We start from the raw sequence: 24,169 nt of genomic DNA, 5'->3' as shown, positions 1-24,169 counted from the left end.
TAAAGGTAATGCATCCTCTTTCTATTAAGTGTCCAAGTTAAATGTATTTAATTTTACAATTTGTGACATGAAAACAAAAGCAGTTTTATGTTACGTGTGGAATGAGGCACAAGGTCAAAGTCAAGTCAAAGTCAAAAAAGTTTATTACCAAAAAAATTGTTATAAATATAATTAGCTACATGAGAAAATAAAATTGACAATTTTTGGTAAAAGGAACTGCTTCGCGATTATATAAAACCGATAGCGCAATTTGCGTGAAACAGGCCTTGAAAACATTATAAATAAACACAAAAAAAAAATCCTGATTAACCTAAAAAAGAACAAAACTAAAGCTAAAAAGGGTAGAAACAAAAAATGGCAAAGCAATTTGGCTGGCATGCGACGGAAGGTAACAAGAATAGACAAAAAAGAACCACAAAAGAAAGATTGGACAGGCCAGCTTATCTTTGGTCTTAGTTGATTTTGCAGTTTATACTACTATGTATCTACTACTAGTCATACTACTAGGCATCTCGTTGGGAGTCGAGAAGAATTTGCTTAACCTTGGTGTAAAATTTATTAAATGACAAATCTTTAATATTATTTCGCAAGTTATTCCACATTGTAACTCCGACAACCGAAAATGACTTGTGGAAGTTACTTGTTCTATGTTGAGGTATCCTAAAATTTCCAACATTACGAGTATTGTGTAAATGCGAGAGAGTAGTAAATAACTTATTTAAATAAGGGGGTTGACCCGACTTTATTATTTTATATATAAAGGCATATATGTGTAATTTTCTTCTTCTTTCCATATTTAAAATAGAATTTATGTTTAAATAAGGTGTGATATGCTCCCGATAGGCAGCGCTATAAGAAAATCTTATACAGCTATTTTGCAATTTTTGTATAGATCTAGAAAGCTCAGATGTTATAGAATTCGAATATACGATATCACCGTAGTCGAGTAAGGAGAGAATGAGGCTATTGCAGAGATAATATTTCGTTTTACTCTTTAAGACATTTTTAAATCTATACAGATTTCTAAGACGCATATAGCCTATATTTAATTTGTTCTTAATGTGTGTCTCAAAACAAAAGTTAGAATCTAAAGTCAATCCTAATATTTTCACTTCATTGACAACTGGAATTTTTTCTCCATTAATCTCAATATTTATACTTTCATATAAGTGTCTCAGAATTCCTGACTTACAGCAATATAAAATGATGTTAGATTTAGCAGGGTTAATTTTTAAGTTATGCTCATTGGAAAAATTAACTATGTTTAGTATATCCGATTTAATTTTTTGCTCAGAAATATTAAAATTTAAAAAATTTAATGGCATGTAAAGGGTAGTTTGTTGTATAAATGTTGTGTCAAAAGTCAACGTAATTAAAAGTAACCAACCTTTATTAATCCGATATCTTCCTAATGTTTATACAACAAATTACCCTTTATTTGAACAAGGAATAACGTTTTTTGTACTTATTTTGAGACAACCTGTATAAGTTTTACCGTTATTTTGCTGTTTGATTCAGATGTTTCTAAATGTTTAAAAAGTTTTGTTGTTTTTTATTATTTCATTTGATAGTTTCATGTACTATTCATGTCAAATAAAACTTGAGAGATTATTGTCGTTATTATTTTGATCTATATAGTACTATAGCTGTACTTTTATACTGTGGTACTATACAGGGTGTAAATAAATAAGTACGAAAAAATTCAGGGTGTGACTCTTGGGTTAATTTTAAGAAAAAAACTTTATATAAACGTATGTCCTAGAAGTCCTAACTTTTGAGATACAGGGTGGATGCACAGAAAATGCATACCAAATTATACTACAATATCTCAAGGGGTTTCACAACTATTATAAAAAAACATATGTTGTTCTTAAATATTTACCACCCTGTATCTCAAAAGTTAGGACTTTTAAGACATACATATGCGTTCATCTAAAATTGTTTTCTTTAAATTTACCCAAGAATCACCCCCTGATTTTTTTCGCACCTATTTATTTACACCCTGTATAATAGGATACAAAAATCGAGTTTGGAATAACAAATTTCCAATAATATGTCATCATTCATAATATTCCTAAAAAAGGTGCCTCTTTTAATCTGGAGGTGAGAACACCTGGTTGCTGACAAGGCTGCTGTCTACTTATATTAGAATCTTTCTTGCAAGATTACTCATTCTAAGTGCAAAATTCAAAAATATGATATTAATAAATCTTAAAGCATTTTTCTATATGCGCTTGTCTTGTTTTCGCTAGGAAATTAAAATACAGTTTATTTAGCGATTACAGGTGATAGTTATGAAGGCGCGTTTGGCATAACATGTGATAGATAAGAAACTAAGTTCGGCCACAGTATAAAGAACAAGATATGTAATAATATAAGAATATTCTAGTTTATGTTCGGTGGTTCGGCTCTTGGGATGAGCGATAGCGTGTGATAGATATAAATATGCGGCCGGGGGCTGTGGAAAGACTCGAATCGACCGTAAATATATACGGGAATCGATCACTAAAGATCGTAATATATTTTTCAGTTTATTTTAATGCGTATATGTAGTATGTTGATTGTATTTTGTACATACTCAATTTTGGAGCTTGATCAAGTAACTTCACCTAAACTATACTATAGATGATTCACGAATCAAGGTAACTGTTTACGACCAATATGAATAGACTCCATACTTTTTTTTATAAAATGATGATAACAGATGAAACTATTCATTTGTTTGTTCGGGAAACGAATATCTATACACGTCAACAAAAAACCAAAAATACCTTTAAACACTCCCGAGTTCGAACTTGGCAAGACACCACGAAGAATGAAATGGAATCATTTTTAGGATGCCTTATGTAAATGGGATTAGTTCAGCGTTTTCCCTTTCCGCCTACTGGTAAAAAAAAAATGGGTACCAAAATTCACTAAAACATGTTTTGTCTAGAAACCGCTTTCAAGTTTTGTTAAAAATGATGAACAACTAACAAGTTAATATGGACGACAGGCTACATAAAATCGCTCCCTCACTATCAAAGTTACGGGAAACTTTTCAAGCTCGCATAGTACCTGGTGAATATATTGTTATAGATGAGACACTTGTTCCTTTTAAAGGAAAGCTAAAGGTTAAGCAATATACCTTGAATAAACGATTTAAATTTGGAATTAAACTTTTTAAACTGTGCTTGGAGGGAGGTTATTCATATGGCCTAAAGGTGTACTGTGAAAGAGCAAAAGAGGTTTCAGAAGATCATTCTGTTCCATCTCAGGTTTTTTTGAACTTAACTAGAGATTTACTAAATAGCGGAAGAACCATTGTAGTGGACAATTATTACAAATCAGTAGAATTGGCACATAAATTGCTAGAGAATAATACCCATATAATTGGAACTCTTTATAGCAACAGAAAACTCAACCCAAAAACATTTGCAAGTCAAACTAAAACGTGGAGAAGTTATTGCAGAAGAAAGCAATACTGGCATTTTTGTAGAAAAAGGACAAGAGGGATGTCCTCATGCTAAACACAAAATTCTTATCGAAAATGGTGGTGGTCAACAGACGTTCTGGTGAAGTATTTAAGCCCAAAAGTGTACTGGCATACAATAAACATAAGGCCTATATTAATATTTCAGGTAATTTTTTCAGTTAATTTTTTGTTACTGTGAAATTGTTTTTAGATGAAATCATATAATTCATCCCTGCGTAGAGGAGTAAAATGGGATAGAAAGTTGGCAATCGAGCTTGTTATTGGCGCTGCTATTGTGAATTCCTATTTGTTACATCAAAAAGTAACTAATAACAAAATGATCATTACAGAATTTCGTGGGGAAGTCGTAAAGGGTACAAAGCATATTTAAAAAATAATAAAAATATTTCCTTCTAAGTAATATGTACGTTTTGGGACTTACAAAACTTGATACCTATCCGACTGTCGACGATTCGAACCAAACAGATCAACACGAGCTTATAAACACTGAAAAAAGACGATCCTGTTTCGTGTGCTACGCAGAACTCTCAATAAAATCGGGAAGAACAGTTGCCAAAAGCGAAACTGTATTGCAAAAAGTGTTCAGTCTTATTGTTTACCATGTTATTTAAAAAAACATACATCTACCATAAAGTAAATATTTCTGATATGCTAAAATATATTATTTTGTTTATTGTAGTAAATCCTTCCTCAAACCAATCCTAAAATTCTCTGACGCTCAAACGAATTAATGGAAATGGTCCATATTGTCCAATACATGCTCTAACCGCTTACATATATCTTAAACGGATCTGTCTGACAAACGCAGTGAGACGCGGCCAAAAGTGTAATCTGACCTGCCGGACAGCATAGGTTCCCCAAGGCCATAATAAAAAAAATATATGCAAATGGGGGCAACGTTTTTCCCCCATGGCACTTTAGGTGTTAAGTTAGATTACTACCTTGGAAAACAGATAACATAAATAATACAAATAATACTCAGATAATTCAAACTTAGGTTCCAATATTGACTATCTTTTGAAACTCAGCAATAGCATTTGACTGTATAAAAAATTGGCTTAATCAAAATAAGCTAACTAAGAACAGTGATAAAACAAACCTCATATTATTCAAAGCAAAACAGAATGCGGTGGATAAATCAAAGAAGGGTGATATATCAGAAATAGTGGCTCTAAAGTTATGTAAATATACATAAATGTTTGCGAATAAAAATCTCGATTTTGCAATTTATTTTTGAAAAACCTCAAATTTGAAGCCTCTTCGGACAAATTGTGAAAGTATTCCAAGTGAGTTCTAAATTATATCAAAAAATGTTCATTAATGAATTATTGGTAATATAACTTACCTTTAGGCTCTTCTTCTAACCATGGTTTTCCTTCAGTCAAATCCACAATCTCCAAACTTTTTTTGCTACAATCCGGAATGTCCAATCTGGGTTCCTCCCATAAAACAACCTTTTTCATCTCCTTGAACTCTGGTACGACTTCATTCGCTTTCTTAGCGCCGTCCTCAAGTGGAACAGTGACTTTAGTGACATCATTTGGGAAATTAAAGGGATGTTCATAAGCGGGAGTACCAGATCGTGGATTCTTTATGATGGTTTTATGGTACTTGGGCAGAAAAGTCAATTCATGTTTATCGTGTTTCGGGGATAAAGGGGTGCCTAAGATGTCCTGTTGGGTGGCTTCGGTATCGGTAGATGGGTCTGCCTTAGTGAAGATTTCCGGCTCTTTTTTCTTCAAAATATCGGAAATTACGTCAACTGCTTTTTCGGATTCAAAAGGAATATTATAAACTCTTTTAGGAGCCAGTTTTTGAGGTGATACTGATTGTTTTTTAGGTCGTACTGCGCATGACTTTATGGAATTCTCTTCTACTATTAAGTTGCCATTTTCGTTGGTAGAAGTTGCTTGAATTTGTCCAGTAGGTTCAGGAAGAACACTTTCTACGTTGGTACTGATTATAGAGTCTTTGGGTGCAGTACTAACAAACACTTCTAAAAAAAAAATTTTTTTAAAGCTCTTGATAGTATCCAGATTTTTTCAAATTATTGAAAAACTACTCAGTAAGTCCAAAACGGTTATAGTAACCTAGAAAATGATAGAAATCTGTTTGTGAAGAGACTCATCAGCTTTCATATAAAACTAAAATTAATAAAATCTTTACATGAGTTTTCAAAATATTTTATTTTTTTTAAAGCCTTTGACAGTATCACAAGTTATTTAACTAATTGAAAAACTACTTAATAACTCTAAATTGGTTGTATACGCCAGAAAACTTGTAGGACCGATTTTAGTAAAGAAACTCATCAGGTTTCATATGAAATTAAAATAAATAAAATTGATTAGTTAAATGAGTTTTCAAAATATTTTAATTTTTTGTAAAGCCTTTGACAATATCACAATTTTTTCAATTAATTAAAAAACTACTCATATACGTAACTAATAATAAGCATTTGGTACTGTCAAAAATTTTTCCAGTCCATTGAAAACTACCGAGTATCTCGTAAAATGAATGTATTTATTAGGAAAATTCATACGAAAACAAAATTAATAAAATCGTTTAATGAGTATTCGAAATATTAAGATTTTTGTAAGGCCTTTGATAGGAACTAAGTTTTGTATCAATTATTTAAAAATATTTTGATTTTTGTAAGCTATATATTGGAAAAAGATGCTTTATCGCTATGCTATCCCATTCTTATAACCCATCCCTATTAGCGGTGTGGAACTGTCAGCGGCCGCGTCGAAAGTCATCGAGTAACAATGTGTCATCGCGGTCGGTGCTTCCCTGGTGCTTCCCTGATTGGTTTTTTTTGTTGACCGATCCGCGTTTATGTTATTGTAAAATACAGTCTATTTTTTATTGGTTATTAAAATTTATAAGTAGTAAAGGATATGTTATAATTATTGGTTTGTCTTTAGTAAAGCTAAAAAATTACGTAATCAGGAATTTTCTTTACACTATATTTTTTTAATTAATTAAAAATCAACTTTCATTTGAAACCAAAATTGATAAAATCGTTACATGAGTAATTTATTTTTTTTTATTCATTTTTGTCAAGTTGGGTTAGTTGTCGTTAGCGGCAGTAAAAACCTTGTACAATGTGCAATATGTGCAAAAAATGCGACGACAAAATAAAGAAATTATAAATAACTATTAAAATTTAAACCAATCCAACCCAAATTTAAATAACTATTACGAAATTATGCAATTAAAGGCCAGGATTTCTGATTTTGAAATTGAAAAGGAATGAAATAATAACCCCATATAAAGTTTTAGAAAAATTCAGTGTTATTGAGAAAATTGTAACACGACAATAGAAGCGGAAAAGGGCGGCAAAAGCAGAGAAGCACTGCTAAAAAAAGGAAATCGAGTATATTAATCGTGGTAAGAGTACGACATCTCCAAAAAGCTTCTTTCCTTATTAGGATATACAGTCGATCTGCAAAAGAAGGTTATTACTACGTTTGAAGAAAAAAACGGAAATGTGTATGTTCCCCGGGGACGGCCGGGGTAGAATAGCCCTCCGGTATGCTCTGCCTGTCGTAAAAGGCGACTAAAAGAGCAACCTCTTTGGTGGTAGATGTTGTCCACTTGCATCGCCCGGTTTAATACCACCATATAGGACTTAGGCGGCGTGAAGTGGTTCCATGGAACTCACGTCGATGTGTCCGGTTTCCAAAGGGGAAATGGAGTAGTAAAATTAATGCATGATGGCGCCCTCACGACCAAAACTTTCCGGAGGTAAATTCGCCTCCCATTCGGATCTCCGGGCGGAGGCAGGTCGGGGGGGTCCATCAGGCGGATTTAAAAGCCTAAAAATCAATTTAAGCAACATCAGAGGCCTAAACACCAATATTAATGCAGTACACCAACACCTGCAATCAAATAAGCCTCACATTTTGACATTGGCAGAAACAAAGGTGAAACCTTCAACAACAAATGTTCACCTTATTTATCCTGGATACGATTCACACACCCGATTTCGACTAAACTTTGAATTGGCAGTATTTGCCAAGAGCGATTTGAGTTGCCAGCGGGAGGAAACGCTTGAACCTGCGGACTTCGACGTTATGTGGTTCAAAATAATAACCAGTGGAGCCACGAAATTTATCTGCTGTATCTACAGACCACCAAGCGATACCCAATATAGGCGGCTCTTTTTGAACCTGGTTGATTGCATTAACCAACTGCAAATTGACTACCCAAGCGCAGAAATCATCGTCATGGGTGATTTTAACGTTCACAATATCAACTGGCTGCGCTTCTGCAACAAGAATGACGATGAAGGACGAGAAGCTGAGCTATTTGCCACCATATGCGGGCTTACGCAGCTTGTGGAGGAACCTACCAGAATCCCCGATCGAGACGGCGAGTTCGCGAGTCTCCTATTCTGGTCTTGGCTTCAGACCCTGACTCGTACACTGTATCAGTACAGGCCCCGCTAGGAACATCAGACCACAATTTGATAACAGTCTCTTGCCAGTTGGATGTTAAAACGCAGGATCCTCCGATGCCGCGGAAGGTATGGCACTATAAATCAGCAGAGTGGAACCATCTTCGAGAATTTTATCGCTCATTCCCTTGGAAAGAAGTCTGCTTTAGAACCAATAACATCTCAGAATGTGCAAACCAAATTACAGAGACGATATTGGCAGGAATGGAAGCTTATATCCCTTTTTCTACTAAATGCAGATCAAACAACAAGCAATGGTTCAACCTGAATTGCAAAAAGGCAGTAAACACTAAAAACGCAGCATATCGCAAATGGCGTCAACATCCTTCCACCGAAAATTGGAGGAACTTTTTAACCTCCAAAAATAGCTGAAAACAAATTATTGATGAATGCAAAGAGAGTCACAACAACAGGATCAAAAACAAATTGCTAAACTGCCCAAATGGAACAAGATCTTTCTGGTCAGTATCGAAAGCCGTTAGTCAAGGATTTGCTAAGTCGGCCTTGCCACCCCTAACAGCAGATGATGGTCCTATCGCAGTAACAGCAAGGGAAAAATCCAAATTACTGGGTAAACCCTTCGCGTCCAATTCTACTCTGCACTCGCAAGGCAAAACACCGCCATATTTGCCAAGGGTGAATTCATCAATGGGAGAAATTTCGTCTCCCCAACGAATTATAAATAAAATTCTTAAAAGCGTAGACACCAACAAAGCTTCTGGACCCGATGGAATTCCAGCCCTAGTACCCAAAAAGGGTAAGAAGACGATGCCCTCCAATTACCGCCCGATTGCACTAGTTCCAGTAATATCGAAGATTATGGAGAAAGCAGTCAACCAACAACTGTTAAGATATCTGGAATCATCTGGACTAATCAGCGATCATCAATACGGCTTCCGAAAGCTCAGATCCACCGGCGATCTTCTGGCTTACGTCACACACTTGTGGACGGAGGCCATGGAGAAGCACGGCGAGTCCCGCTCAGTCGCTCTTGACATTTCCAAGGCATTTGACAGAGTGTGGCATGACTACTAACCAAGCTTTCCTCAATCGGCATACAAAACTCATTATTGAATTGGATCAAAAGTTTTCTTGAACAACGAACAATCCAAGTAGCCGTCGATGGACACCTCTCCGACAAATTTAGTTCAAAGAGGACTAAGAGACGCTGGAGTCCCTCAAGGATGCATTTTATCCCCCACCCTTTTTTTGATATATATCAACGATTTGCTAGGAACCACTGTCAATCCAATCTACAGCTTTGCGGACGATAGCACACTTATTTCCACATTTAAGTCCGCCAAACCAACGACAGCCGCAACTTCTCAGAATCTTAGGCAGCAACAAGTAGCTTCAACCAACAACGATATTAGAGCAATCTTGGAGTGGGGCGGTAACAATCTGGTAAATTTTAAGGCTAAAAAAACGGAGGCTGCAGTATTTACGATGAAGACTAACCTTGGTGGCCCGGAGCTGGTTATGGCAGGGAAAACATTGCCAATGAAATCATCTTTACATCTTCTAGGAGTCGAAGTCACCAACAGTATGTCCTAGCATGATCACGTTGCCGAAATCGCCAGGGCAGCTGCCAAAAAACTCGGAGTGCTTTTCAAAACGAAAAAACTGTATACAACAGAACAGCTACTGACTCTTTATAAGGCTCAAATACGCCCTTCCCTCGAATATTGCTCGCATGTCTGGAGCTCTGCACCCAAGCATAGTTTAAAGCTCCTAGATTCTATACAGAAGAGAGCTATTCGTCTTATCGACAAACCAGAACTGACAAAGAGTCTGGATAGCCTGGAGCACAGGAGAAAGGTGGCTGATCTCTGTTTATTCTACCGTTATTATCACGGTAAGTGCTCCTCTGAGCTGGCAGGCCTGATTCCACCCAGGGCTGTTCCGGCAAGAAGGACGCGTCTAGCAGTTGCGACTCATCAACATCGAGTCGACCTGCCTACCCCAAGGACATCGCTGTATCGAGACTCATTCATCTGGAGAACATCTTCTTTGTGGAACGGGCTTCCACCTCACATATTTCCCGAGGCATACAACCTGCAGCGATTCAAGATAAATGCCCACAAATATCGTCGCGCAAGCACCACTCCAAGAGTGACATAGGACTTTCCTCTTGTGCTTGTGTTTACCATAAAAAAAAACCAAAGGTCATACAACACCTTTGGTATATACACATTTGTAAACAATGTCTTTAAAGTGAGTTTAGATGGAGCTGGCTCCCAAACTCACGCTGTAATAAAGCAAAATGCATGGTCACAGGAGATAAAGCGTCAAATGCCTGTAAACCAACGATAGCTTCAACTACAGAATATGTGGGTAATCAGGGTAATAAACAAAAGACATCACCTACAGTACACAGGTGATGGGTAAAAGTGGATTAAAAGGGTATCTTTCAAAAAAGATAAAGTTTTAGGGAATAGAGGAATTAACTATTGAAAATAAAGTATTATCAAAAGAAGATAGTAAATATGAAAGGTTATTTATTAAGTCAACTTTTCAAGATGGTAAAGGGAGGTTTGTTGTAAAAATTCCTCTATGTGATAACGTTTCGAGACTTGATGCTACAAAGCATTATGCTTTAAATAGATTTTTGGCATTGGAGAGACGTTTATGTAAAGATGCAGAGCTAAAAAGTTTTTATGTTTTATTTCTGGATGAGTATAAAAAAATGGGCCATATGTCATTGGCTGGGGATTCTGGTGATGAGATATCTTATTACTTACCACATCATGGTGTATTGAGTGATTATAGTGTAACAACGAATTTAAGGGTTTAATGGGTCTGCTACAACAACTTCAGGGATGTCACTCAATGACATTCAATATAAGGGACCTAATTTACAGGATGATCTTTTGGGAATTTTCTATGATTTCGAAAACATAATGTTGTAGTTTGTGCTGGCATCACAAAAATGTACAGGCTGGTTCTAGTAGATTCATCAGATAGTCACTTCAAAAAATTCTATGAAGATCGGAACCCAGGCAGGATATTAATGAATACACTTTGAATACAGTAACATACGGAACAAAATCAGCACCTTACTTAGCTATAAGGTGCTTAAAAGAACTTGGGTTGCAATATTCTAATCAATTTCCGTTGGCATCAAAAGTAATTCTTCATGATTTTTATGTTGATCATCTGCTTACTGGGGCGAAAAATTATCAGGATGCAGTTGCTTTGAGTGAAGAAATTTATTTATTCTTAAAGTCAACTCAAGTAACAATTTGCAGTCACCAAGTTGAGATTACTCTTATTTTCACTAGTTGCAACATTGTTTTCAGTGTAAAATTTTGTTGGTTTTGCAACGACGTTTAATTTCGACCAAACTTCGACGTACTGCACCTGTATTGCAACTAGTGTAAAACTCTGCTGTTTTTACAACGTATTTTTTTACTATAGATGGTAGCAGTAGTAATTTACCCTTAAAACAACAACGTGCAGACGTGTACAATTTTTCGAATCAAAAACCCAGTAGGAACAACATTACCTCATCGTTAGCGAATGGGTATTACATTGCCTAATCACAGCATAAAGAAACTTTTTGTTTCTTTATGCTGTGGCCTAATCGTCTGTATTGAGCATTTTTCGCTGTAGAAGGAGCTTTTTGATATGTTAAGAGTTTTAGGAAGATGATGAAAAACAAAGGTAGAGAGAATAAGAGGGAAAAAAATATTGATTTCAACATAACCTACTTAATCTATATTTTTATTTTTATAATTCACTTTTTGCTTGAAATTTTATTATTTGGAATTTTATGATTAAAACTTACTACAGATGCAAAAAAAATTGCAATGAAAGGAAAAATGCCTACAATTAGCTTACCTGAATTATGTAATATGAAATCTATTGACATTTTTGTTAATAAAAGATATTTTATTTATTTTTTATTTTCATATATTGAGATTTTTTTACAGCTTTTGACGGTATACATGCAGATTTTGTCAATTCATAAAAAAGCTACTTAATAACTCTAGAAAGATTGTATTTACCAAGAAACCTCTAGCAAGGTTTTTGGTAAGGAAACTCTACAGCTTTCATATGAAATCAAAATCAATAAAATCATTACAGGAGGTTTCAAAATATTTTGATGTTTGTAAAGCGTTTGACGGTATCATAATTTTTTCAATTCATTGATATACTACTCAGTCAGTCTAAAACAGTTATTTAGTACGGAAGCTTATCAGCTTTCATATGAAACTAACATCAATAAAATCGTTATGTGAGTTTTCAATATAGTAAGATTTTTGTAAAGCCTTTGATAGGAACACAATTTGTTATCAATCTATTATAAACTACTTAATCACTCTAAAACGGTTGTATTTATCAGAAAACTTGTTGGGACCTGTTTACTAAAGAAACCCTGTTGGATATTGATTTTATAAAAATGTAGGAATCTTTACAGTTTGTTCCGTTAGTTCTGTAATGTAAGCAGCGTGATAATTAGGTTAAATCATAGATCGCGGGCAGTGTACTAAAATGAACTATTTTCTGTATTAACGAGTTGGCAACACAGTGTTTTAAGTTTTTTTTTTCTCTCTCAAGTAATGGCCGACGACGCCGACGTGTAATCATTTATTTTTGTAAACGTTTAGTAAGTTTTCTCGCGTTTAGTAAAAGTTTGACCATTGTACGCTTCCGAGTTTTATTTCAATAAATAACTTTAAGAGGTTATGGGCCCAGTGGCCAAGAGTCGGTTTATCGCGGCAAAAGGATTATGGTAAAAAGTAAGCTGTCGACAGTTTAATAGTGCATTTCTGTTTGGGTGCAAAGTATTCTGAGTCGTTATTTTGTGTTTGTCTGGAGAAATAGCAGACTATGGCTGGACAAAACCATAATACAGTGCCAATCCTGGAGGCGAACAATTTCAATAATTGGCATTTTAGAATCGATACTTTGTTGAGAAGGGAAAACTGTTTAGAGGCCATACAAGTAAGTCAGCCTGGTGAGGAGGCTCCTACAACAGAAAGAAATGAGTGGCAAAAGAAAGACTATAAGGCTCAGTCGAATATTGTCCAAGGAGTATCAGATAAGCATCTGGACATAATAAAGGACTGCACAAATGCAAAAGACCAATTAGAGGCCCTGAAGAATGTTTTTGTTAGGTCTAGTTCCTTTACAAAGCTGTCATGTTACAGAAAACTTCTCAATTTAAAGACTCATACAGGTGAGAGGCTGGAAGATCATTTTTTGAAATTTGACACCATTATTCCAGAGTTGAGAGAACATGGATCTGACTTGAGTGATAGTGACAAGGTATGTCATCTTTTATTATCTTTGCCACAGCAGTATGACACTGTAATCACAGCTTTGGAGACTGTGTCAGATGTTACTTTTGATTTTGTGAAGGCGAGGCTACTCGACGAAGAAATGAAGTTAAAATCCAAGAGTGTCAAAGAGAGTGAAATTGGTTTGCATGTAGCTGGTAAATCTTGTTTCGTATGTGGCAGTCCACAACATTTTCAAGCCCAGTGTCCAAAGAATAAGTAGCATAACTTTAGGGGAAGAAGCTACAGAGGTTTTAGAGGTAACCATAGAGGTTTTAGGAGTGGAGGTCAAGCTCATACTCAAGAGAAAACAAAAGGGGCTAATGACACTAGGAGGCATCAAGTAAACGCAGCTACTGAAGTAGTACTATATGCAGCTAACTATTGCAGTCAATTAGAGGGTAGAGTCAGTTTTGTTCTTGATTCAGGGGCAAGTAATCATTTTGTGCAGGCAGGGTTGGAAAATAAAATGCATAATGTGCAGGTGCTACCACAGGATGTATGCATACATATAGCCAATGGTGAAATTTTGAAGTCAAAATAAGATTGGTACTTTAAAAACAGAATGTCAAGGTATCACACTATCTATTGAAGTCCTGATTGTGCCAAAAATGAAGCACAACTTATTGTCTGCATCAAAACTAACCTCAAGAGGACATCGGATAATTGTGGAGAAGAATGGAACTACCATAAGCGGTAAAGACTTCACATTGCAATGTGAGACCCAGAATGGGTTGTATGTTTTATCTATAGATAAAATAGTTGAGCGACATATGTACCAGAGCCATATATCAGTGGAGGACTTATGGCATAGAAGATTGGGCCATGCAGGTGGTGACTCGCTTATGCAGCTTGGATTGTCAAAATGTGACAAAATATGCAGCAGTTGTATGGAAGGGAAGGCGACAAGGTGCCCATTTGGGGAGAATAAAAGGGTCACCAAAGCGATTGGAGATTTAGTGCATAGTGATGTATGCGGACCAATCACACCAGCCACTGTACATGGTGGTAAGTACTTCCAAACTATATTGGATGATTACTCACATTTTTTGATTATCAAAGTATTAAAAACCAAAGATGAGGCTAGCTCAAATCTTATACAGTATGTTAAAGATCTTGAGAGGCAATATAAAGTCAAGGTCAAAGCCTTTAGATTAGATAATGGAGGTGAATTTATATCAAGAGATTTCCAGAATTTTTGTAAGAAAAATGGTATGTCTTTAGAGTACACAATGCCTTACACACCTCAAGAAAATGGGAAAGCCGAGAGGATGAATAGAACATTACTGGACAAGATTAGGACTAAAATCATTGGTGCAGGTATTTCAAAAACCCTGTGGGATGAGGCTCTCAGATGTTCAGTGTACGAATTAAACCGTACCCCAACCAGAGCTCTACCCAAAGTAGTTACACCCTCAACAATTTGGCATGGTAGGAATGACCTAAGCAAACTTCGAATTTTTGGTTGTCGAGCTTGGTATACCATACTACCTAAAGGTAATAAACTGGATGCAAAAGCCAGAAAGGCCATCATGGTTGGAGATTACAGACTTTGGTTGCCAGAAGAGCAGAAGATTGTGAAGTCCAGGGATGTAAGGTTTGACGAGAGCATAATGGAGTACAAAGACCGAGACAAAGACCATGGAAAAGAAGGACCTGAAAGGAATTCAAAGAAACAAGTATACTTACCTGAGGAAGAAGAGGAAGATGAGAGGACAAGTTGAAGTGCCAGAACAAATTCAAGAGACAGAACCTCCTGATCCTGATGAAGCAGCAGCTGATGAGAATGCCGCTGGTAGTAATGATGAATATGAAGAGCGTTTATCCTGGAGTGAAGAGACTACAACAAGGAGAGGTAGGACTGTTAATAGACCCAAGACTTTAGCCGATTATGAGCTATACAGTGCTTATTGTCTGCTAACAGCACTTCCAGAGGAACCAAAAAGTTTTGAAGAGGCCTGTAAAACAGCAGACTGGAAAGAAGCTATTCAAAAGGAAATCCAATCTCATTTAAATTCTGAGACATGGATCCCAGTCGAAGAACTTCCTGAAGGGCAAAAAGTCATCGATACAAAGTGGATTTTTAAAATTAAGGAAAATGGTGTGAAGAAAGCGAGGTTAGTAGCGAGAGGTTTCCAGGTACCTTATAATGAGAGCGATGATTTTAGTTACGCACCAGTGTGTAGACTAGCTACGATAAGATTACTAATTTCAGTGTCATTGCAGTATAACTGGAAGTTATACCAGATTGATGTGCCCACAGCTTTTCTAAATGGATTTTTAGAAAATGACATATACATCAAACCACCCGAAGGATTCTTAACAGAGTCAAAGTGCCTAAAGCTAAGGAGAGCTTTGTATGGATTAAGGAATGCTCCCAAGTGCTGGAACATGAAGTTCAACCAGGTCATGACAGATTTAAATTTTACAAGGTCACAACACGATTATTGTCTCTATGTGAATGGATCAATATCTTTAGCATTATTTGTTGATGATGCATTAATTATTGGACCAGATAAAGAAGTTAAACAACTTATTGATCACTTGTTCCAGGAATTTAAGGTTAAACTTATGACAGAAGTTAAGAGTTTTCTTGGAATGGATCTAAAAAGGGAGTCAAGCAGTGTTCAAATAACCCAAAGAAGAATGATTAAAAGGTTGCTAGAAGAGTTTAGAATGGAAGAGACACGAGCCATAGCAACTCCAATAGAAGTAAATTTTCAAATAGACTGTAGTGGAGAGGCAGTGTTGGAGAATGTTCCATACAGGCGTTTGTTGTGCAGTCTAATGTATTTGTCCTTAGTAACCAGACCAGACATATCCTACAGCGTATCCTATTTATCAAGATATTTGGACAAGCCAACTGTGAGTGCATGGAGCGCAGCTAAGCGGATTATCAGATATTTAAGCTCCACTATTGACTATGGACTTGTGTTTGCCAAATCGGACAATGAACTGATAGGTGTTTGTGATGCCGATTGGGGAGGTGACCATCTGACTCGAAAGAGTGTTAGTGGATTTGTGTGCTTTCATGGAAAAAATCTGATAGCATGGCATGCACGAAAACAAAATTGCGTTGCATTATCCTCGATGGAAGCAGAGTATATTTCTGCAGGACTTGTAACTTGTAAATCTCAAAGGTGTGCTCAGTGATTTAACACATGTAAATAAACCAGTGCTATTAAATTTAGATAATCTTAGTGCCATATTTATGATTAAGAATTGTGAGAATTCAAAGCATAGTAAGCATATAGATATAAAGTATCACTATATTAAGGATCTTTATGTAAAAGGTGTTTTATTAATAAAATATGTAAGCTCTAATGATAATTGTGCTGATATGTTTACGAAATCATTAGGAAAAGAAAAATTTGTAAAGTTTAGGTCTTGTGTGTTAAACAAATGTTATTAACTATATGTTTTGTATTCTTAAGCAGGGCAATTTAAATGTAGTTTTAGTATTAGGTGACTGATTTGTTATTACATTTAAATTGAGGGGGCGTGTTTGATATTGATTTTATAAAAATGTAGAACTCTTTACAGTTTGTTCCGTTAGTTCTGTAATGATAATTAGGTTAAATTATAGATGGCGGGCAGTATACTAAAATAAACTATTTTCTGTATTAACGAGTTGGCAACACAGTGTTTTAAGTTTTTTTTCTCTTTCAAGTAATGGCCGACGACGCCGACGTGTAATCATTTATTTTTGCAAACGTTTAGTAAGTTTTCTCGCGTTTAGTAAAAGTTTGACCATTAAATCCTTTTGCAATGTACCCTTCCGAGTTTTATTTAAATAAATAACTTTAAGAAACCCATCACCTTTTATATGCAACCTTTCACATGCATCTTTCGTATGAAAATCGTTACATACCTGACACTGAAGTTTCTCCTCTTTGGTTTTCCATCTCTCCGTTGGTCTGAAAATTTTTTACCATTAAATTTCCTGCAGCTTGGGCAACTTGGATATTCTCCATATTAACTGGTGGCTGTACAACTTCTTCTAATCCTCTTACCCCAGTTTCGATCCCTTTGGGTGGTACATTCAATGAATTTCCCCTGTCACCTCTGATTCTTTTAGGGGCTTTGGACCTCTGATTGCCAACGTTTCCAGATTGAATTTGACCTGGAAACCCCATATTTCCCATGTAACAGTTGAACGATTGTCCTTCAAGATTCCTAGGGATAATGCCTGAATAAGTTTGCCTCCTTGCTGTCACATTTCTGTCTTCGGAAAACCCATTTAGTGGCATCCCGATACTTTGTGCATTTCTTTGGCTGTTCATTGCTTGATGGCCTCCATATGGTGCTCTCATTTGATTTATGAAGATATTTGGATAGGATGGTGGTGGCTTCCTGTGGACTGGTCCACGTGGCCTAATAGGGCCGCAATTTACTTGAGGTTGCCTGGCAAGATGCTGCATTGGTGCGGACATTTGATAAGAATCTTGTATGAACGTATTGGGAATGTTCTGATGGTGATTGAATTGTGCAGTATTCATGTGATTCCTGAATAAATCCGGGTTTTGCATAAATCTGTGATCTGGCGGAAAAGATGGATACGCTGGTGTGTTTAGATGAATCTCTGGATACTGCTGTCGACCTAATGATGAACTGTTGCATATAACACATGGTGGTAGATGAGAGGAAGGATTTCCAATTTCCCTGCTAGGTTTTCTAGGGATTTCCATCTGCTGTTGTCCAGCGGGAGCGAACGTTGGAAATAACGTGGAGCTCGTTGGTGGTCTAGATAAAAACATATTTTGATTGCTTTTATTCATCGCAGGTTGATTCTTATTGAAATGAATCACTGTTTGACGCCCAGTTATATTTGGTTGCTGACAGCACACAGAACAAGAGCCACAATTACCTCCTGAAGGTGGAAGATATGATTGATGGGAAACAGAATTTTCATTGTTCATATATTGTTGTGGAAATCCAGCTGGTTCTGGTCTGTTCTGATGCTGCATTATTCTTGGAACTTCCACTTGATTGGTAGAACCAGTTGGTTTAGAGGGGAGCGGTTGTAATTTCTTTTGATCAATACATCTTATAAGCTCCATATGTTGGTAGTGCTCAGTAGGAGCCACAGAAGAGGCCGATGATCTTGTCAGACTTTGATGATTCTGTATGTCTTGACGATGATGTATTGTTTCTGCAGGTTGTCTTGAAACTAGTCCATGTGATAGTGCGTTATTTCCTTCTGAATTGGTAGCATTTGGTACCATTCCTTCATTCAGTTGTTGCGTTATTTCCATGCATTTTCTGATGAAGTCTTGTTGTTGCTGCTCTGTTGGAAAGGAAAACTGCATACTCATTGGGCCATCATGAGTGCCAACAGATTGATTGCTCTGTGATGTGGGTATTTGCTGAATAATTGCCACTTGATGTGCTTTGTGAGTTACTTGTGGTGGGTCGTGGTTTTGCTGCTGAGTAGACTGTAGTACTGTAGGTTGGTTATTTTCAGATATCCCAGAAGTTTGCTGATTTTCTCTCATAACTGGCTGCTGTATTCGAAGATAACTCTGAAGCTCCTGTTGAATTTCTTTGAGCCTGTTGATGCTAATGCTAGTTTCTAGTGATTGTGTGCCTTGGTGTAATTGATTTAAAGGCTGTTGCACTTGTAAGTCATTATTTGAATCTCTGTTGAAACAAGCCTCTTCCTTATTGTGATTTATTGGTTTCGGTTCAGATAAGGTACTGAAATCGTTTTCCTGTAAGGAACATTCTTCTTCTGCTTGGCCACTATCTTGGTCATTTGAAGAAGAAGATGTGGAGTCAGCTTCTGAACTTACCATCTGTTTCTCCCGCGTCGTGTTTTTTCTTTTCAGTGAGGAGTTAAGTTTTGTTTCTAGTCCCTCTTCTTCTAAAGCCTCTTCTTTACTATGTGACTCTTCATCAGAAGAAGAATTTGTTGCTCTATCGTGCTCGGTTTTGTCATCAGTTGTAGACCCTCTGCTACTATCATCGTTGCTGTCGCCACCGCTCGGTAACTGTTGATCCATGAAGTATTTGAAATACTTCAAAAGTCTTTCGAAGTCGTTCGGCTGCTCTACAGTGGAACTTGGTTGGTTTCTGCTCTTTCTTTTACGCGTTTTTAGTACATTCTCCACTGGCACCTGGGGCATGTTATTTCTCGCCTGCAAACTACGATCGCTCGCCGAGTCCGAATAATCTTTCTTAGAAATCTCGATTCGGTTCTTGAGTACGTTTGCTTCTCCTCCCGGGTTGTACCCATTGACAAAGGTGCTTCCATTGGACTCGCTTATGTGGATTTTATTGTAATTTTCACAGTGAATGACCCTTTGTTGGCCCTGTTTTGATTGGGTTGTAGGGTCGTTCTCGATAGGTTCAGTTTTAACTTTTTTCAGGTCTGGTTCAACAGTGCGTCTGGTTTCTTTGAACATTTCCAGTTGGGTTGAGTCGGTTGGTGCCTGTTGGGGGGCTGATGTAGTATCTTTTTTGAGATTTTTCTTGAAACCTGTTGGGGTTTTAGTATTATTGTCATCAAATGTTGATTTTTTTGCAGGTTCTTTGTCGTCCCAATTGGTGGGGACGTTTGGTGAATCTGATTCACTTGAGCTTGGTGCATTTTCATCAAGTTTGTTCTCTTCAACTGTACAGTCAACTTTTTCACTTTTAAGGTGAACTTCTTTTGAGTTCCTCTCAGAAACTACACCTGCCTGGCTCACACTTGACCTCTGATAGTTTGTGGATACTTGGTTGTCCTGTGATTTCGTTTCGGGAATCTGGAAAAAGGGTATGTTAGCGGAAAATTTGAACCCTTAAGGGCTCACTTACCGACAAATCGACGGCAGTAGGAGCGCATTCGAGGTGAAGCTGATCTCTCGCTTTATTCTTTAAAGACTGGACAACTGTCAGGGCAATATGCGGATAGTGGTTGTAGATTATGCTCATTAATCTTTTGGTCGCTTGGCATTCTGGGGTAAAGTTTTCCCCTATCATTTTATCCTTAAAATATTGAATAATTACTATCGGGATCTATGCACCAGTGCACCCAACAACGGACTTACATAGGTTTCCTCGTCAATGTCTTCGTGATGAGTGTCGTCACCTCGTGGTTTCTTATTTAAGGCTTCAATAATTTCCTTTTTTAGGTGGGGAAAGTTTTCGTTTACTGTTCTCATTAATAACTGGAAATCGGTCATTTTGGCTGGCTCGAAGCATTCTGGAATGGACCGGGCTTGGGCCTGAAAAAAGAACAGTTTTTAGGTATACACATTTCTGCATCTGTAGCTGCCTGAAAGAGGTCCAAGGTCACTTAAAAGAGCATTCCAGGCCGTTAAAGTAACTTAAATTTATGAAGTGAATCTACTTAAAACTTCTACTGGCTTAGCTGCCTAGATGAGAATCAGGATTACCTATTTAGAATATGACTATTTCATGCAGTCAACGTGACTTATTTACTTGACTTAAGTAGCTTAACAGGTACAGCCGCTGAAAAATACCATCGGGTCAATATGTTTTTTTGTTATTTTTTACATGCATTTTAGACCTATCCTGACCAATATAAGTTTGTTTTTATTTGGAAGTTTTCTGAAAAACTAAGCAGACACCGGTGTCTGCCTTGGCCTCACAGGAAAGTAAAGCAGATACCAGTGTATTCCCGCCTAATCGCACGAAAATCGTTTACCGACTTGTTCTGACACGTTATCAGATCTCCAGCGAACCGCGACAAATAATATAGGTTGACATATATAGTGAAGAGAGAGATATTAGTTTGCTACGAGCATTCGAATCGTAGTAAAAGGATATTACAATTAGCATTACAGATGGGGCAAACTGAAGGTAAGTTTTATTTAATTTTTACTATTCTAGTTTTTTATTCTTATTATTTGTATTGTAACCTGTATTATTTTATGAGCACATAAATTTACAATAAAATTGATATGAGGGTGGCGCAATGTTCACTTAGGACAAGGCCATATGACGATTGCTCTCAGGATGTGTAAGAACATACCAATTTTGATATCCAGATGCACTACAGAAAGTGGCAAACTAAGGTTAAAGAAGGGGTTTCAAGTCGAAATCCCGACAAGGGAAGAATGGTCGGCGAACCAAATTAAAGAGCCAAGTGGTTTCTAGGATCATGGATGAAAAGCACCAATTCAGCCGGAGCTGGAGTGTACAGGATTGAAACGAACACAGGGGAATCCTTCCCGCTATGGAAACACACCACAGTTTTCCAAGCGGAGGTATTTGCTATTCTTGAAGTAGCGAACAAACGAGAGGCATTGGAAGGTAACAGGGGGGATTTGCATCTACGCCGATAGTTAAGCCGCCCTCAAGTCGATTCAGAAACCCAGGGCCAGCTCAGCGCTAGCGCAGGAATGCAGAGACGCATTGGAAAGGCTTGCAGCACATAAGGAAGTGAGACTGAGGTGGGTCCTAGGACACCAAGGTGTTGAGGCAAAGAGCGGGCAGACGAACTGGCAAGACAAGGTTCCGTTAACCCCTTTGTAGGCCCCGAACCCGGTTGTCTCGGTCTTAGCAAAAAACAAATCTCCCAGGCACTTAATAATTGGGCGTGGGAAAAAACAAGGAAGAATTGGAAAAGAAAGAAAGAAAGAAAATGTGCAGAATAATCTTGTGTACAAGCATCGTACAAGCTAAAAAAACAAAAAAAAAATACAATTTCAAAAATTGACAAAACAATGAACAAAATTAAACACAAGAAGACAAAACTTTTTGAACATACTTAAATTAAAGATAACTAAATAAAATAATCAATTACTAAATAAAGGTAAACTTGTTGACAAAACTAGAGAAGAAAAAAGGAAAAAAAGAAAACTTTCCAACATGTCCAAGGTTAAAACCTATCATTAAAAAAGTCATCCAGGTTATAATATACCTTAGCCAATAAAAGCGACTTTAATTCTCTTTTAAATTTCTTAACATCCGATATATGTCTAACACACAGAGGAACATGATTGTAAATTTTTTTACTTATGTAAATTAATGAGTTTTTGGTAAGGGAAGACGTAGGAATAGGAAGGGGAACATCATTTACACGACGAGTCAAATGGCCAGTGTCAGAGGGTAGTTTGGGAATTTTGTGAATAAGAGCAGCTGTTTCTAAGATAAAGAGTGAAAAAAGAGTTAGGATTTTTTCAGAAATGAAGAGGGGTTTGCAAGAATCTCTTAACTTAGCAGAACACAGGTATCTAACTGCTTTTTTTTGAATAACAAAGATAATGTTAAGTAGCCCCTTATTGGTTAAACCCCAAAAAGGCAAGCCATACCGAATATGAGATTCAATAAGTGAAAAGTACACTGAACGTGCAACCACCCCTCCCAGCTCTTGTTTTGCCATTCTTACTGCGAAACATCCAGAAGATAATTTCCCAGCTAAATGTAAAATATGATCTTCAAACCGAAGGCGACCATCAATGGTAATTCCTAGGAACTTGCAGCACTCTTTATTCTGCAAGAGGGAATTTTCGTCAAACATCAGACCCTGAACATCGCACTTAAACCCCATAATAGACGTCTTTCTTACATTAAACACGAGCCTGTTGGAAGCACACCACCCTGATAAAATCTGAAGGTCTTCAAGGATACAAGTCTTAATATAGTCAGAATTTTTATGGCTCCATAGTATGGTGGTATCATCAGCAAACTGAACCACCTTGCCCTGCAGTTTCAATGAACTCAAGTCATCCACGTACAGTAAAAATAACAATGGTCCCAACACTGAACCCTGGGGAACGCCACATTTTAGGGATCTAGAAGCAGACAAACGCCCAGACACTGAAACCTTCTGAGTACGATTTGATAGATAGGACTCAAGCCATCGCAATGCTACGCCTCTAAAACCATATTTATCGAGCTTAGATAACAGTATTCCATGATCTACACAGTCAAATGCTTTGGATAGATCACAAAACACTGCCGCCGATGACTCTCCAGAATTCAAGGACACATAGACGCTCTCCAAAAAGCTAAAAACAGCATCATGAGTCCCTTTACCGGCTTGAAATCCAAACTGATTTGCAGACAAAATGCCATTATGATGTAAAAAGGACAAAATTCTGCTTTTTGCAAGTTTTTCAACTTTTTCAACTTTCAACAACAATCTTAGAGAGGGTAGACAAAATAGAAATGGGACGGAAATTACAAGGCTGATCCAAATCTCCACCCTTATGAAGAGGGATAACCACTGCCTCTTTTAAACATGAAGGAAAAATGCCATTATGTAAAGAATTGTTTATGGCAGAAACTAAAGCATTTAAGGCTGAATCAGGCAAAAAGAGTAACAACCTCGAAGATATCCCATCAGCTCCAGATGATTTATGGTTTTTTAGGCGTTTGATTTCAGTTTTTACTTCGGTAAGTTCGACAGGATGAAAGAAAAATGAATGCTCAACCGACACTTGTTGAAGATAGTGTAAGGGATCAATGTTACTACGAATGCCCTTGAGCAAGATATTAGGTATATCACAATAATAGTCGTTTAAAATGTCAGGTCTTAACTCCGGTTCCGATACTTTTCTATGGCAATGTCTAAAATCATTAATAATCGACCAACACTCTCTTTGCCTATTTGATGACATATTATATATATAAGCGATAATAGCGATATAAGCGATCCCTATAATAATTAGATTTTGCTGCTTTAATTGTCTTTCTGTACAGACTACGGTATTTCTGATGATATACAAGGATATTTTCATTTGTGGTATATTTGCACAATTTAGTCAAAAAACGGAGGTTTTTAGCAGAAATTCTAAGGCTACAAGAGGCCTTGGAGCCAAGAGGATCCATGGTTTTCGTTTCTTAGTTTTAAGCCTCATTTTAGGAAAGCACTGATTGATCTTATCACACAGAACTTGAAAAAATAAAGTAAGTGGGTCAGAAGCCGTTTCAAGTGCATTCCAATTTACCGAAGCTGTATGTAGCAGCAGAAAAAGCATTGAAATTTCTCCTGCTGAAAAT

The 24,169-nt window shown here is 37.0% G+C and overlaps 1 protein-coding gene across 1 annotated transcript in view; it reads right to left on the bottom strand.

Moving 5' to 3' along the window:
- Window positions 1-24,169, bottom strand: part of LOC126746739 (uncharacterized) — a 94,824-nt gene that overhangs the window by 9,035 nt on the left and 61,620 nt on the right. Inside the window, exons 2-5 of the mRNA XM_050455069.1 lie at window positions 20,248-20,424; window positions 20,015-20,185; window positions 17,088-19,962; window positions 4,821-5,471 (exon numbers count right to left, since the gene is read on the bottom strand). Coding sequence (XP_050311026.1) covers window positions 4,821-5,471; window positions 17,088-19,962; window positions 20,015-20,185; window positions 20,248-20,424 — 3,874 coding nt within the window. The remainder of the gene's footprint in view (window positions 1-4,820; window positions 5,472-17,087; window positions 19,963-20,014; window positions 20,186-20,247; window positions 20,425-24,169) is intronic.

Source organism: Anthonomus grandis, chromosome 18 (assembly GCF_022605725.1).
Source record: "Anthonomus grandis grandis chromosome 18, icAntGran1.3, whole genome shotgun sequence".
NCBI classification, from domain to species: Eukaryota; Metazoa; Arthropoda; class Insecta; order Coleoptera; family Curculionidae; genus Anthonomus; species Anthonomus grandis.
The sequence above is the reverse complement of the archived record's forward strand: the minus strand, read 5'-3'. Positions and strand labels throughout refer to the sequence as shown.